Source organism: Hemitrygon akajei, chromosome 1, assembly GCF_048418815.1.
Source record: "Hemitrygon akajei chromosome 1, sHemAka1.3, whole genome shotgun sequence".
Classification (NCBI taxonomy): domain Eukaryota; kingdom Metazoa; phylum Chordata; class Chondrichthyes; order Myliobatiformes; family Dasyatidae; genus Hemitrygon; species Hemitrygon akajei.
Window position 1 is genome coordinate 105365694 of NC_133124.1, and position 13027 is coordinate 105378720.

The 13027-nt window shown below is 38.8% G+C and overlaps 1 protein-coding gene across 2 annotated transcripts in view; it reads left to right on the forward strand.

Moving 5' to 3' along the window:
• LOC140729291 (ALS2 C-terminal-like protein) overlaps nt 1–13027 on the forward strand; it is a 93113-nt gene that overhangs the window by 63940 nt on the left and 16146 nt on the right. For both annotated transcript variants that reach the window (XM_073048900.1, XM_073048908.1), the window contains 4 exons: nt 682–843; nt 4190–4301; nt 7879–7956; nt 12038–12168. In XM_073048900.1, the coding sequence (XP_072905001.1) occupies nt 682–843; nt 4190–4301; nt 7879–7956; nt 12038–12168 (483 nt within the window). The remainder of the gene's footprint in view (nt 1–681; nt 844–4189; nt 4302–7878; nt 7957–12037; nt 12169–13027) is intronic.

The window sequence follows — 13027 nt, forward strand, 5'->3', positions numbered from 1 at the left end:
AGTCCTCGTATCCAAAGTTTCATCTTAGTGAATCACCTTTGGACTATTTCCAAGAACATTCCATGCTCTCTTTCGGGGAGAAATTGTAGTACAATTGCAATCTGCGCCTTCATTATGGTATTCAATTTGTTAGCACAGAACATTGCATAGACAGGTTCAGGCCTATTTGTGCATTTGAATTTCTCATATTTGTTTAGGGTGGTGAGAAAATGTGCCAAATAAACCAATGAGACATTTAGCTCCAGCGTCTAAGGCAACAATGGGTTCTAAGTTTTCCCTAACCCCACCTTCTGTTGACTCTACTTCTCTCAACAGAGAGTTTCCAGTTGTGCAGATGCTTGTAGACTCTGATGCCTTACATAAGCAAGTATTGTTCAATATCAATCCAGTTTGTTTGCCAGTGGTCTGTGATGTGATCTGAGGGGTAATTTTCCACAGATCTATGTCTGGTGTTTCCTGATTTCTCATGATTTCAACAGGACTCACTAAATAAGGAATAAGAACAATAACTTTTGTTGAGATTCCAGACCCCCTGCCCCGCCCCCCCCCCCCCCCCCCCACATTTTGCTATTTTGCTGTTTGATTGAAGACTGTGCATTGAACTTGGAACAACATGGCCAAATTTTAATATAATATGCACCTCAATGTGAAAACAATACTCAACAGTCACTCTCTTCTTAGGTATGGAAATGGCATGGTCTATAAAGGTTACTTCCGAGACAACCAAAGACATGGATTTGGAATTCTGCACAACCCTTGTTTGAAAAAGCAAGCCTTTAAGTACATGGGGCACTGGGAGAATGATAAAAAATCAGGATACGGAGTGCTTGATGACCCTGAAAGGTAGGAGGCCATCAAATATATTATAATATTGAATCAACAGTCAAAGAGGAGAAAAGACTGATCCCTCTTCCCCTCAAAACTAATGTTAACATTTGTCTGTGGAGATGGCCTCAAAGTCAACTTGGGTCAATTTTGAGAATAATTTTCACCATTTTTTTTCTGGAGGTGCATGTTTTCTAGAAGTTTTCTAGCACCCAGAAGGAGACATCTAATTGTCATTTACATTTGCTGAGATAGCTCTTCAACTTCATGCACCAGAGTTAACCCAGTTGGGATAGTGATAGATGGGCTCTAGGTAGAATTGGGGCCTATTGCGTACTGTTATTCAATCCATACATCTTAGAAATGTGTGTGAGGTTGATTTTGGTGGGGGACACTGCTCTCCTTTACGATTCACATGATGCTAGTCACATGACTATCAAGGATCCACACGATTAACCGTTACAATAAACCAAATGGCGGAAATGATGTCAGTAGAACATATTCCAGGAGTGAGTTGATGCATTGAGTGGTAGAATTGACAGTCAGATATCTCTTTACAAAATTAGCTTCCCTTCATGCCATGTTCACATTCATAGTAGCAACAGACACTCCCATTGTATTGACTGTTTCACTGAAAGTTTGATTTGGAACAATAATCTTCAAGATTGTCCACTTGCCCCAGCTGGTGAATTCAAGGCTGGTCTCTGTCCTTAATCACCAATAATGGTTGAAAATATTTTAAAATGACTATTAACAACTTACAGCTGATTTTGTGTCTTCTATGTTTAGTTTTTCATGAACATTAGTATGCACTCCTCTAACTGGTATTTGAGTTATATTTCAAGGCAGAAGATTGGCTATTTAGACTCCTGGTATTTAATTAGGTCTTGACTTCTCTGTATCTCAATCGCATTGACCTGCATTTCTGCATAATTCACTACAACCTCAAACTGGCGATAATCTGTTGATCTTAGTGGTAACTATATAATTAACCAGTATCAATAGACTTTTCATGAGTATGCTCCAGATGTTCTCCACTTTTGACGGGTTACGACAAAATCTACATCTTACTCACTTTTTATTCCTGTGTCTTTGATGTCAGCAAAAAGAATTTTCTATTTAGAGTAACTAGTCGCTGCTAATTACAAGATTGCCTTCAACTTTATATGTTTTGATGTCTTGTAAGTAATAATGCTGGATGAAACCACATCATTTCTGGAAGTGCCTATAACCAATAAATTGAAGTGTGCTGCTGTTTACATGCGGATAATTTACAGTATTTTCTAGTATTTCTGCAGAAAGACAATAACATTCATTGACATCTTCCATAAAACTGCCTTCAGAATAAAATATCAGCATGGTTCAATTGTTATCCACTGTATTCTGAGTTAGTTATTTGTGGATCCCACCCCAAGTCTAATTGATTTGTCCACGTTTAGAACTTGAGCGCTACGCTGAAGGAACATTTTAAAATTGGTTAATTGATAAACTGGTATATTCTCGACACGTGCTAAGGCAAAGTGAAAAGGGTTTTTTTTTATCTGCATTAATACAGATAATTTCATTATAACAGTATATTGAGGTAGAACAAGGGAAGCAATAGCAGAATGAAGTGTTACTGAAAAAATGCAGACAGGTAATAAGATTCAATGCTATAATGCGATAGATTGAGGTCATGAGTCCAGCTTATTGTGCTAGGGGACGTTTCAATGATCTTATAACAACAGGATAGAAGCTATCCATGAGCCTCATATGTGTATCTTCTGCTCAAAGAGGGGGGAGAAGTGAGAATGTCCAGGGTACGTGGGGTCTTTGATTATGCTGGTTGTTTTAGTAAGGCAGCAAGAAGTGACCCTCTTCAATGTTAGCATGTCTTTTTTTCGATAAGTGGCCCAAAGCTACTCAGAATATTCCAAGTGTTGTCTGACTAATGCCTTATAAAGCCTCAGCATCACATCCTTTCTTTTATATTCTAGTCCTCTGAAATGAATGTTAACATTGCATTTGCCTCCTCACCTCTGACTCAATCTGCAAGTTAATTTTTAGGGAATCCTGCACAAAAACTCCCAAGACCCTTTGAAACTCTGATTTTTGAATTATCTCCCCATTTAGGAAATAGTCTACACCTTTAGAACAGAGAGATCTAGGAATAATGGTGCATAGTTCCCTGAAGGTGGAATCTCATGTGGATAGGGTGGTGAAGAAAGCTTTTGGTATGCTGGCCTTTATAAATCAGAGCATTGAGTATAGGAGTTGGGATGTAATGTTAAAATTGTACAAGGCATTGGTAAGGCCAAATTTGGAGTATTATGTACAGTTCTGGTCACCAAATTATAGGAAAGATATCAACAAAATAGAGAGAGTACAGAGAAGATTTACTAGAATGTTACCTGGGTTTCAGCACCTAAGTTACAGAGAAAGGTTGGACAAGTTAGGTCTTTATTCTTTGGAGTGTAGAAGGTTGAGGGGAGACTTGATAGAGGTATATGAGGGGAATAGATAGAGTTGACGTGGATAGGCTTTTTTCATTGAGAGTAGGGGAGATTCAAACAAGAGGACATGAGTTGAGAGTTAGGGGACAAAAGTTTAGGGGTAACACGAGGGAGAATTTCTTTACTCAGAGAGTGGTTGCTGTGTGGAATGAGCTTCCAGTAGAAGTGGTAGAGGTAGGTTCGGTATTGTCATTTAAAGTAAAATTGGATAGGTATATGGACAGGAAAGGAATGGAGGGTTATGGGCTGAGTGCAGGTAGGTGAGACTAGGTGAGACTAAGTGTTCGGCATGGACTAGAAAGGCTGAGATGGACTGTTTCCATGCTGTAATTGCTATATGGTTATATGGTTTATTCTTTCTATCAAGGTGTATGAGCATGTACTTCCCTATACTGTATTCCATCCGCCACTTCTTTGTCCATTCTCCTAATCTAAGTCTGTATACTACCTGCTTCTTCAATACTACCTCCCCCTCCACCTGTCTTCGTATTGTTCGCAAACTTGGTCACAAAGCCATCAGGACTTCCAATCTTGATCGGTGGAGAACTACCTAGGATTCCAATTACCAAAGGTTTTGCTTCACATCTAACTTTAGCTAAGCAAGTTTTTAAAAAAGTTAAATGTGAAGTGAGGTCTAACCTTGCCTACTATACTTTATACTAATAAAAACCCTTTTTGGGGCATGGAAGGAGAATTTTACACTTCGGACATACACCTATGTTATTGTTCAGAAGGAGTAGAAATTTGGGACAGAAGGGAAGATGTTTGAAATACTATTTTCTCAAGTAATGTATTTGCTTATTGTTATTTAAGAAATTATTCAACTTTTCAATCATTAGCCAAAAATAAACTGAGTCTCTGATTATGTGCAGAGGAGAGAGGTACATTGGCTCATGGCTGGAGGACTGTAAACATGGACGTGGCATTGTTATCACACAGTCAGGAGTCAGCTATGAGGGCAACTTCCAAAACAACAAGATCATCGTGAGTAACAAATAGTCTATCCACAGACTCAATATAGATCGGAACATCAGCCTTCTCTTCTCCTGCCTTCATTATATTAAATGGAGAACTAGTCTGTTGCCTCTGTTGATGTAATTTATCTATTTGTGCCTTTTCTTGAGAGGAATGGACAGTGTACCCTGTAACTTTGGCTAAAATTTATTCCTAAGGCAATGTAATTAAAAATATAATTTCACCACAAGTAGTATTTTGTTTGCAAATTGATTATTGAGTTTGTTAAAAAAAATGAGGGCATTAATAACTTTATTGTAAGGTAAGACCATAAGATATAGGAGCAAAATTAGGCCAGTTGGCCCATCGAGTCTGCTCAGCCATTTCATCATGGCTGATTCATTTTTCCTCTCAGCCCTTATCCTTTGTCTTCTTCCCGTATCCCTTGATGTCCTGACCAATCAAGAACTATTAACCTCTGCCTTATACATAAAGACTTGACCTCCACAGCTGCCTGTGGCAAAGAACTCCACAGATTCACCACTCTCCTCATCTCCATCCTAAAAGAACATCCCTCTATTCTGAGGCTGCGTCCCCTGGTGTTAGACTTTCCCAGAATAGGAAACATCCTCTCCACATCCACTCTATCAAGGTCTTTCATCATTTGATGGGTTTCAATGAGGTCACCCCTCATCCTTCTGAATTCCAGTGAATACAGGCACAGAACCATCAAACGCTCTTCATATGACAAGCCATTCAATCCTGGAATCATTTTTGTGAACCTCCTTTGAACCCTCTCCAGTTTCAGCTCATCCTTTCTAAGATAAAGGACCCAAAACTGCTCATAATACTCCAATTGAAGCCTCACCAGTGATTTATAAAGTCTCAACATTACATCCTAGCTTTTATATTATGGTCTTCTTGAAATGAAATCTAACATTTCATTTGCCTTCCTCATCACAGGCTCAAGCTGCAAATTAATCTTTAGGGAATCCTGCCCAAGTCCCTTCGCGCCTCAGTTTTTTTCGTATTTTCTCTCTATTTAGAAAATAGTCAACCCTTTCATTTCTTGTACCGAAGTACATGACCATACACATCCCGACACTATTCCATCTGCCATTTCTTTGCCCATTCTCCTAATCTGTCTAAGTCCTTCTGTAGCCTGTCTACTCCCTCAAAACTACCTGCCCCTCCACATATTTTTATTTCATCTGCAAACTTTGCAACAAAGCCATCAATTCCACCATCCAAATCATTGACATATAATATGAAAAGAATCAGTCCCAACACAGACCACTGTGGAACACCACTATTCACTGACAGTCAACCAGAAAAGGCTCTATTTATTCCCACTATTTGCCTCCTGCCAATCAGCCACTGCCTTATCCAGCAAACATGAGGAAATCTGCAAATGCTGGAAATTCAAACAACACACAAAATGCTGGTGGAACACAGCAGGCCAGGCTTCGTCCTGACGAAGGGTCTCGGCCCGAAACATCAACAGTGCTTCTCCTTATAGATGCTGCCTTGCCTGCTGTGTTCCACCAGCATTTTGTGTGTGTTGTTTGCACTGCCATATCCATGCTAGAATCTTTCCCGTAATACCATGGGCTCATAGCTTGGTAAGCAGCCTCTTGTGTGGCACTTTGTTAAAGGCCTTCTGAAAATCCAAGTACACAACATCAACCAATTCTCCTTTGTCTATCCTGCTTGTTATTTCTTCAAAGAATTCCAACAGACTGTCAGGCAAGACTTCCCCTTGAGGAAACCATGCTGACTAAGGACTATTTTATCATGTGGCTCCCAGTCACTGAGGTCAGACTAACTGGCCTATAGTTCCCTTTCTTTTATCTCTCTCCCCCTTCTTGAAGAGTGGAGAGACATTTACAATTTTCCAGTCTTCTGGAAGCATTCTAGAATCTAGTGATTATTGAAAGATTAGTTGTGAATAGATTCAGTCATCTCTTCTTTTAGAACCCACAGCCATTGAACCAGGGCCTAAATACTGAAAGTGCTGTGAGGCCACTTTCAATGAGTTATACACTTGTGCTCCTAAGTTCCTCTGTTCCATTAAACTCTCTAATGCTCTATCATTCATAGTACAAGTCCTATGCTGGTTTAACTTTTCAAAATGCATTACCCTACTCTTATCTGAACTGGAATCCATTTGCTCTTCCTTGGCTCACTTCCAATACAGATTAAGAGCCCTTTGTTATCTATGATATCCTTCTTCACTATCAACAAGAGTCCAAATTTGTGTCATCTCCAAACTTACTGATCAAGTCTTTTGCACTCACATCCAGGTCATTTATCTAAGTAGTGAATAACAACGAACCCAACACCAATCTGCAGCACACCACTAGTCATCTGCCTCTGTTCTGAGAAACCATCAACCTCTGAACTAAATTTGAATTCACTTAATTAGCTCTCCCTATGTTCCATGGGAGCAAACCTTCCAAACTAGCCTAGCAAACAAAAACTTGTCATAGGCCTTGCTAAATTCCAAATAGACAACATTCACTGCCCTGCACTCAATTACTTTTTTGATTACCTCTTCAAAAAGCTCTTTAAAAATGATCAAAAATGATCTTCCAAACACAAAGCCATGCAGACGCCATCTAATCAGATTCAATCCAAATGCTGGTAGATCCTATCATTGAGAATTCCCTCCAGTACCTCTCCCATTACTGACGTCAGACTGACCAGCCTGTAGTTCCCCGACTTGTCTTTGCTACCCTTTTTAAACAATGGAGCAGCATTAGCCAGCTTCCAGTCTCTAGAGATCTCATCAATGGATTATAATGAAGCAAATATCTCTGAGAAGTCCTCCACAATTTTTCCTCTCGCCTCCTCTAAAATCTGAGGGTGCACTTGATTAGGCCTTGGGGATTGTTCACTTTAACCTTAGATATTTTAAATGGTTTGCACAGCATCATGGTCTGAAGAGATTGTACTCTACTGTAAAGCTCTATTCTTTATTCTTAATGCACTATAATGCTGAAAGTTCCTCCTCCCTGGTAATATGAATGCCCTTCAAAACATCTTCACTTGTTTCCCTTAAATCTTCAACAGTCATGCTATGTTCCTCAGTAAACAATGATGAGACATATTAATTAAAAATCCCACCCATCTCTTGTGACTCTAGACATAGACAGACTTGCTAATTTCTAAGCGGACTTATTCTCTCCCTACCCATCCTTTCACTCCTAATATAACTATAAAACCTCCTGGAACTTGTACCCAAGTGAAGCATCTTTACACTACATCTCTTTGATGGCCTCACAACTCCCTCTGTTCGAAAGATGTAGTCTCAGCTTCTCCAGTTTATCCATGGAATTTATTTTTGCTTAATTCATACAGCTTTGACATCTTTGCTAAGGCTGGCTTTCAGACTGGATGAAGTACTGCTGTCCTGGTGAAGTCCGCGTTTTATAATAGTTCTTCATGACTTTCTGTTCAACATTATGCTTTTTTCCCTTGGTCTTCCACTCTACTCAAATGATATAATGACCTTCACAATGAATACTAATTCACTTTCTTCAATTTTGTCAAATTAACTGTTTTTAAAACTTCCCAGCATCTAATCACATGTTCACTATTTCATCAGGGTCCTGGAACAATTTTGTCAGAGGATGATGCTGCCTATGAAGGAGAGTTTACAGAAGACCTTGATCTAACTGGAAAGGTATACATTTTAACCTGCATATTATAAACAGGATGTTTACTTGTGTGTTCAGTAAAGATATCCCAGTTGGCAAATTATTACAAATTTCAAATGACTGATGGAAATTGGGTTCAATAAATTACTACTACTGGTGTTCACCCATGTGCAAGAAACAACCATTGGGAACTTGGGTGCAGATGTCACTGAGCTCTACACAATTTAATTAATTAACTAAAATGTATGTCAGCAAAGCTGTACACATGTGGCAGCTATCACTTCCGCCAAGCAAAGCAGTGCAGAGAATATTAATTAGTAAAATACACCAGATGGAACAGAAATACAGGAGGTTTCATTATAGAAGAAAGGATGTCTGGATATTACTTATAGGTTGAGAGCTAATTGAGGGGTTTAGAATATTTAAGCATACAATATGGTAACAATAGATTGCATTATTAAGTTAGTAAAATGTTGTGAAACACTTGTAATGTATCAAAAACAAAAATTACTCAGATCTGAGCACAGTGGGCCTTTGGAAAATTAAAGGTATGAGAAGATAAATGAAATATTCCAGGAGTCAACACAGGGTAGCAAACATCGTTCATGTACACAAAGGTCTTGGTATGATTTAAGTTTGCGAAAATGCATCTTTTAAATTCTCATTTTTGCCCTCCTGTCCTGGCCTAAAATATCATCTATTCACTTCTGTCTATACTTGCTGCCTGACCTCCTGAGTTTCCCCATCACTCTGTGTTGCTAACAGGCTGGAATTTATTTTGGTCAAGGCGACGTGGCAGCATGAGCAGTAAGCAAAGGTTAGCATGTTTGCTGAAGTAAAACTGTAGCTATTTACAGTGACTACCTGCAACTCTTTCTAGAACTCATCTCATCTCATAGCTTGTCACACCAGACAGTCAGCCATTCTTGTCTGGTGCGTGGTGTCCGGATTGGTCTCCTGTCAGATTAACCTGGTCACGGTACGAACGTTCCTGACTCGACCCTTGTTTTTCAGAAGGCCGAGTGGCTAGCTTGACGCTTAACCCATCACGGATTTCTAGAACTAAATATTTGTATTTTTATGAAGTACCCAAGAAAAAAAGGATCTATAACATTGTAGCCTTCCAGCTTTGAATGACAAGGGTCGTATTCGTGATTATCTGACCTCAAACTTCAGTTAAAATGATTGGGAGTAGTAGGAAGATTAAGAGAAGGAATTGTATTTTATATCATAACTATACTTAGCTAAATACAGGAACACATGGCCTCAGATTGAAATTTCTTTTTCTACATTATCAAGTCCAAATCGAGCAGAATAAATCACTACTCTATTTGCAGAGTGTTTTATGCTTTGTAACTCCAAAACATAAAACTAATTGAAAGAGAAACAAGGGGGCCTGAGTGATGTGGGTAAATTTTGTTTTTGCTTTTACCAAGGTGCACACTTATGATGTGGTGATGGAATGATGTATGCTATTTCTGTATTTTTAGATATAGCCTGTAACGAATTATTTAAACAACAAAGAATGCGTAATCAAACAATATATTTACAATATTACTGAAGTATTAAATACACAACACTCCTCCATGCTTAACTATAGACTCCAGATCAATATAAAATACATCTCAACAGTAAACTATATAATGCACCCAGTACAGTCTATAGACATCCACAGCATTGCAAATGGCCCATTCAGGCCTGTAGATTTAATTACTGTGGAAGATTTCTTGCTCTTGTGGGCTAATGTATTTCCTGACCGGGGAGGTCACTCTGCTTGGCAGGTGAGACTTGTGGCTGTGAAACAACCTCAGGTTCTTCGGTCTCCTCTGTGGTGATTATAGGACTCTGGGAGTGCAAGAAGTGGTTCTGACAGCTCTGGACACCTTTCTTCTCTAAGAATTGACTCTGCTCTCCTCAACTGATCAATGTGTCATCTCCTGATGACATCAGACACAAACTCCATTGTGTAGGAGAGTGGACATGTGCTGTCTTTAATCTTTCCACGTGGCCACTTTTGATTACCTCTGTAGTCCCTCATCTGGACTGCTTGTCCAAGAGTGAGCATTGAACCTCCTTGTTTGAGAAGCCCTCAACTGTTAATGCCGCATACTCCTTCTGAGACTGGGTTACAGGACACTGAAGTGTGCGGGCCAGGGACAACCCAAGAACAGCACAGCTGGTGTGTTGTTGGTTGTGGAGTGTGCCGCAGTGTGATATCCAAGGAGGAAATTGGCGAGCTCTTGAATCCGTGTCAGTGCAGTGTGTTTTGCTGACGTTGCTCACAGTGCATTCTTTAGACTCTGGACAAACCTTTCCTCCAAACCATTTGCACTGATTGGATCTCTGGTTTCTGTTTCCATTGATACAGTGATTTCAACTACTCTTTTAAGTATGAGTTGTGCTTCTGTTAGGAGCTATTTTTGAATGGCTTCTTGTAACACACAAACCAAACAATCTCTCAGGGCATCATTAAGCCCATCACTAAACTGAGGATGCCCAGACAATCTCTTCAATTCAGCCATGTGTGCTGAAATGTCCTCCCTTTCCTTTTGATTCTGCTTATGAAACCTAAAGCATTCTGCAATCAACCATGGTTTCCGTTCTGAATGTTCCTGCACTACTTTCACAATATCAGCAAAGCTCATTTTGGTTAGTTTGATTGGAAAACATCCAAATAGACTTTTTGCTCTTCTAATTGGCTCAGCAAAATTGGCAGTTTTTTCTCATTGACTATTTAATTTGCTTCAAGATACTGCTCAGTTCACTCAGTATATAACATCCAGTTTCCTCTTGTGCAATCGAATGTGCTTAGTGTATCTTTCTGATGGAACTTGTCATTTCTGATTTTTCGAATTTTTTTATTTTTATCTCCTGGTACTCCCAGTTTATGATCCCATGAATTCATCCATCTTCTGCCTTTTCTTAAAAACTATACTGTCTTCTTTTCCAATGAATCCACATGTTGAACTTCTTTTTAACTGGAACCTTTCACTGTGTTTTTTAAAAAATTGAACGTCTTGCTGCAATAGGCAGGTAGTTGTCTCGGGTTTGGATGCCTTCCAAGTACTTTTACATATGACCTGTAATGAATTATTTAAACAAACAAAAAATGCTTAATCAATCAATATATTTACAATATTACTCAAATATTACTGAAATACTAAGTGCACAACAGAGTGTTTCCATTTTTGCCTCTAAAATTGAGGCGATAGCAACAAAAGTAGGGTGAGAGAAAGGAAGTGATTGATCTGTGTCGATGTAGGGATAAGGAAGCACGTGGGAGCTAGACCAGATAAATGTAGCCAAAGGTGGATGAGGGGAAGAAAGAAGAAAGACAATGCACACAAAATGCTGGAGGAACTCAGCAGACCAGGTAGCATCTGTGGAAAAGAGTACAGTTGACATTTGGGGCTGAGATCCTTCATCAGGCTGGGGAAAAAAAGCATGTGTGTTGCTTGGATTTCCAGCATCTGCAGAATTTTTTTCTTGTTTGTGAAAGAAAAAGAGCAAATGATTGTTTGTTTCGTTGAGAAGGGGGTAGTGTGGTGGTGGAAGCAGAAATAGAAAGATGAACACTGATTTTTGCTGAAGTCAATGGAGATTAATTGATTCTGATTTTGAAGGTTGTTGTTTGAGTCAGAGGAGATAAAGTGGATACAAATAAAGAACAAAAACTCTATTTAAAAACTGCCATGAGTTTTTGCTAAATTGGAGACCACTCAAAGGTATGTTAAATGGACTTAAATGGCCTTTTCTCACCGAAAACATAAATTGCTATCATCAAGAGGCCTAATAGATCATTGGATTAGATCACTGACTTTTGACAGAAGGACAATAATTGAATAGGCCTTTTGTCAACCGACCTTTAAGGGAAAGATAACCACTGCATAAATGTTTCATGGTTTGAATAACACATAAACCTCCATGATGTAATGAATTAATGCACTAGTTTTAGAGAAAAAAAATCATGATCATCTCATGGTGACTGTTTCCTCTGGGATTCCCCATTAGTCTGGTACTGAAGTAAGAGCAGGAGACTCAATGACACACCTTGTAGCATTTCCCAGTTTATTTGTAAATGCACTAACTTATGATTTTATGCTCCAGGGAAAGCTTACTTTTAGCAATGGATACTTCATTGAGGGATTGTTCAGTAGCAAGTGGGGAAGTGGCTTGAAGACCAATGGAATATTCTCCAAACCTCCCAATGAGTTAGAATCTTTGATCACCAGCAAACTGTAAGTATGAATCATCCATATCCGAAGACTGTAAGACACAGAGTTAACAATGAAATTCCCATTACATTGCAAGGTTCAACATTGACAGCATTACATCTAAAATGGAAATGTACAGTAAATGCATGAGGAAATGTCAAATTCAGCAGACTGAAACTTAAATTAAGCTATCAGCTGATAAAATAGGAAATTAGCTCATGGATTCTTAAAAGAAAAGTTAAATAGAAATTGGCTATTTCCAACAAGGAAGAAAAGAAGGTCATTAAAAACTAGAGCTTCCAAGATTACTGCAGATATAGATTTAATAAGAAGCAGGAAAAGGATGTTTTTGTGATTTTGTAGGGATCCAAGGATAGTACATATTGGAGTAGACTGTATATATGAGAGTAGATTGAGAAGCGGGTGATGCTGCTGCAAGCATTGTTTTCAGTGTACCTATACCACACCATACATGTGCAAAGGCAATGAACTTGACTTAATCTCTGCAGAACCAAACTATCTCATCTGCTTTGGGAACATGACAATGAGTGCCACGCAATAATCTGTGGCAGCTTTTGATAGGCAATATCTTTTGTTTTTATTCAACTTCTCTATTTGTTGAGGCTTTAATGCATTTTTTCAGTAAATTAGCTTGACTGTAAGCTAAATATGTATGTGACTTTGTGCCCTTTAATGTCGGTGTACAAACCTTTCAACAGAGCTGAATATTGTGCTGGAAGCATATGTGGATATGATGACTGGTCCCACTGATGATATTCTGGCAAACTGCTTTTAAATCTTAGAGCCAGTATTTCCATGATAGTGTTGGTCCATGTAATTGGCTATTTGAATTATAACTTCACTTTAGCAATCATGGCAAATC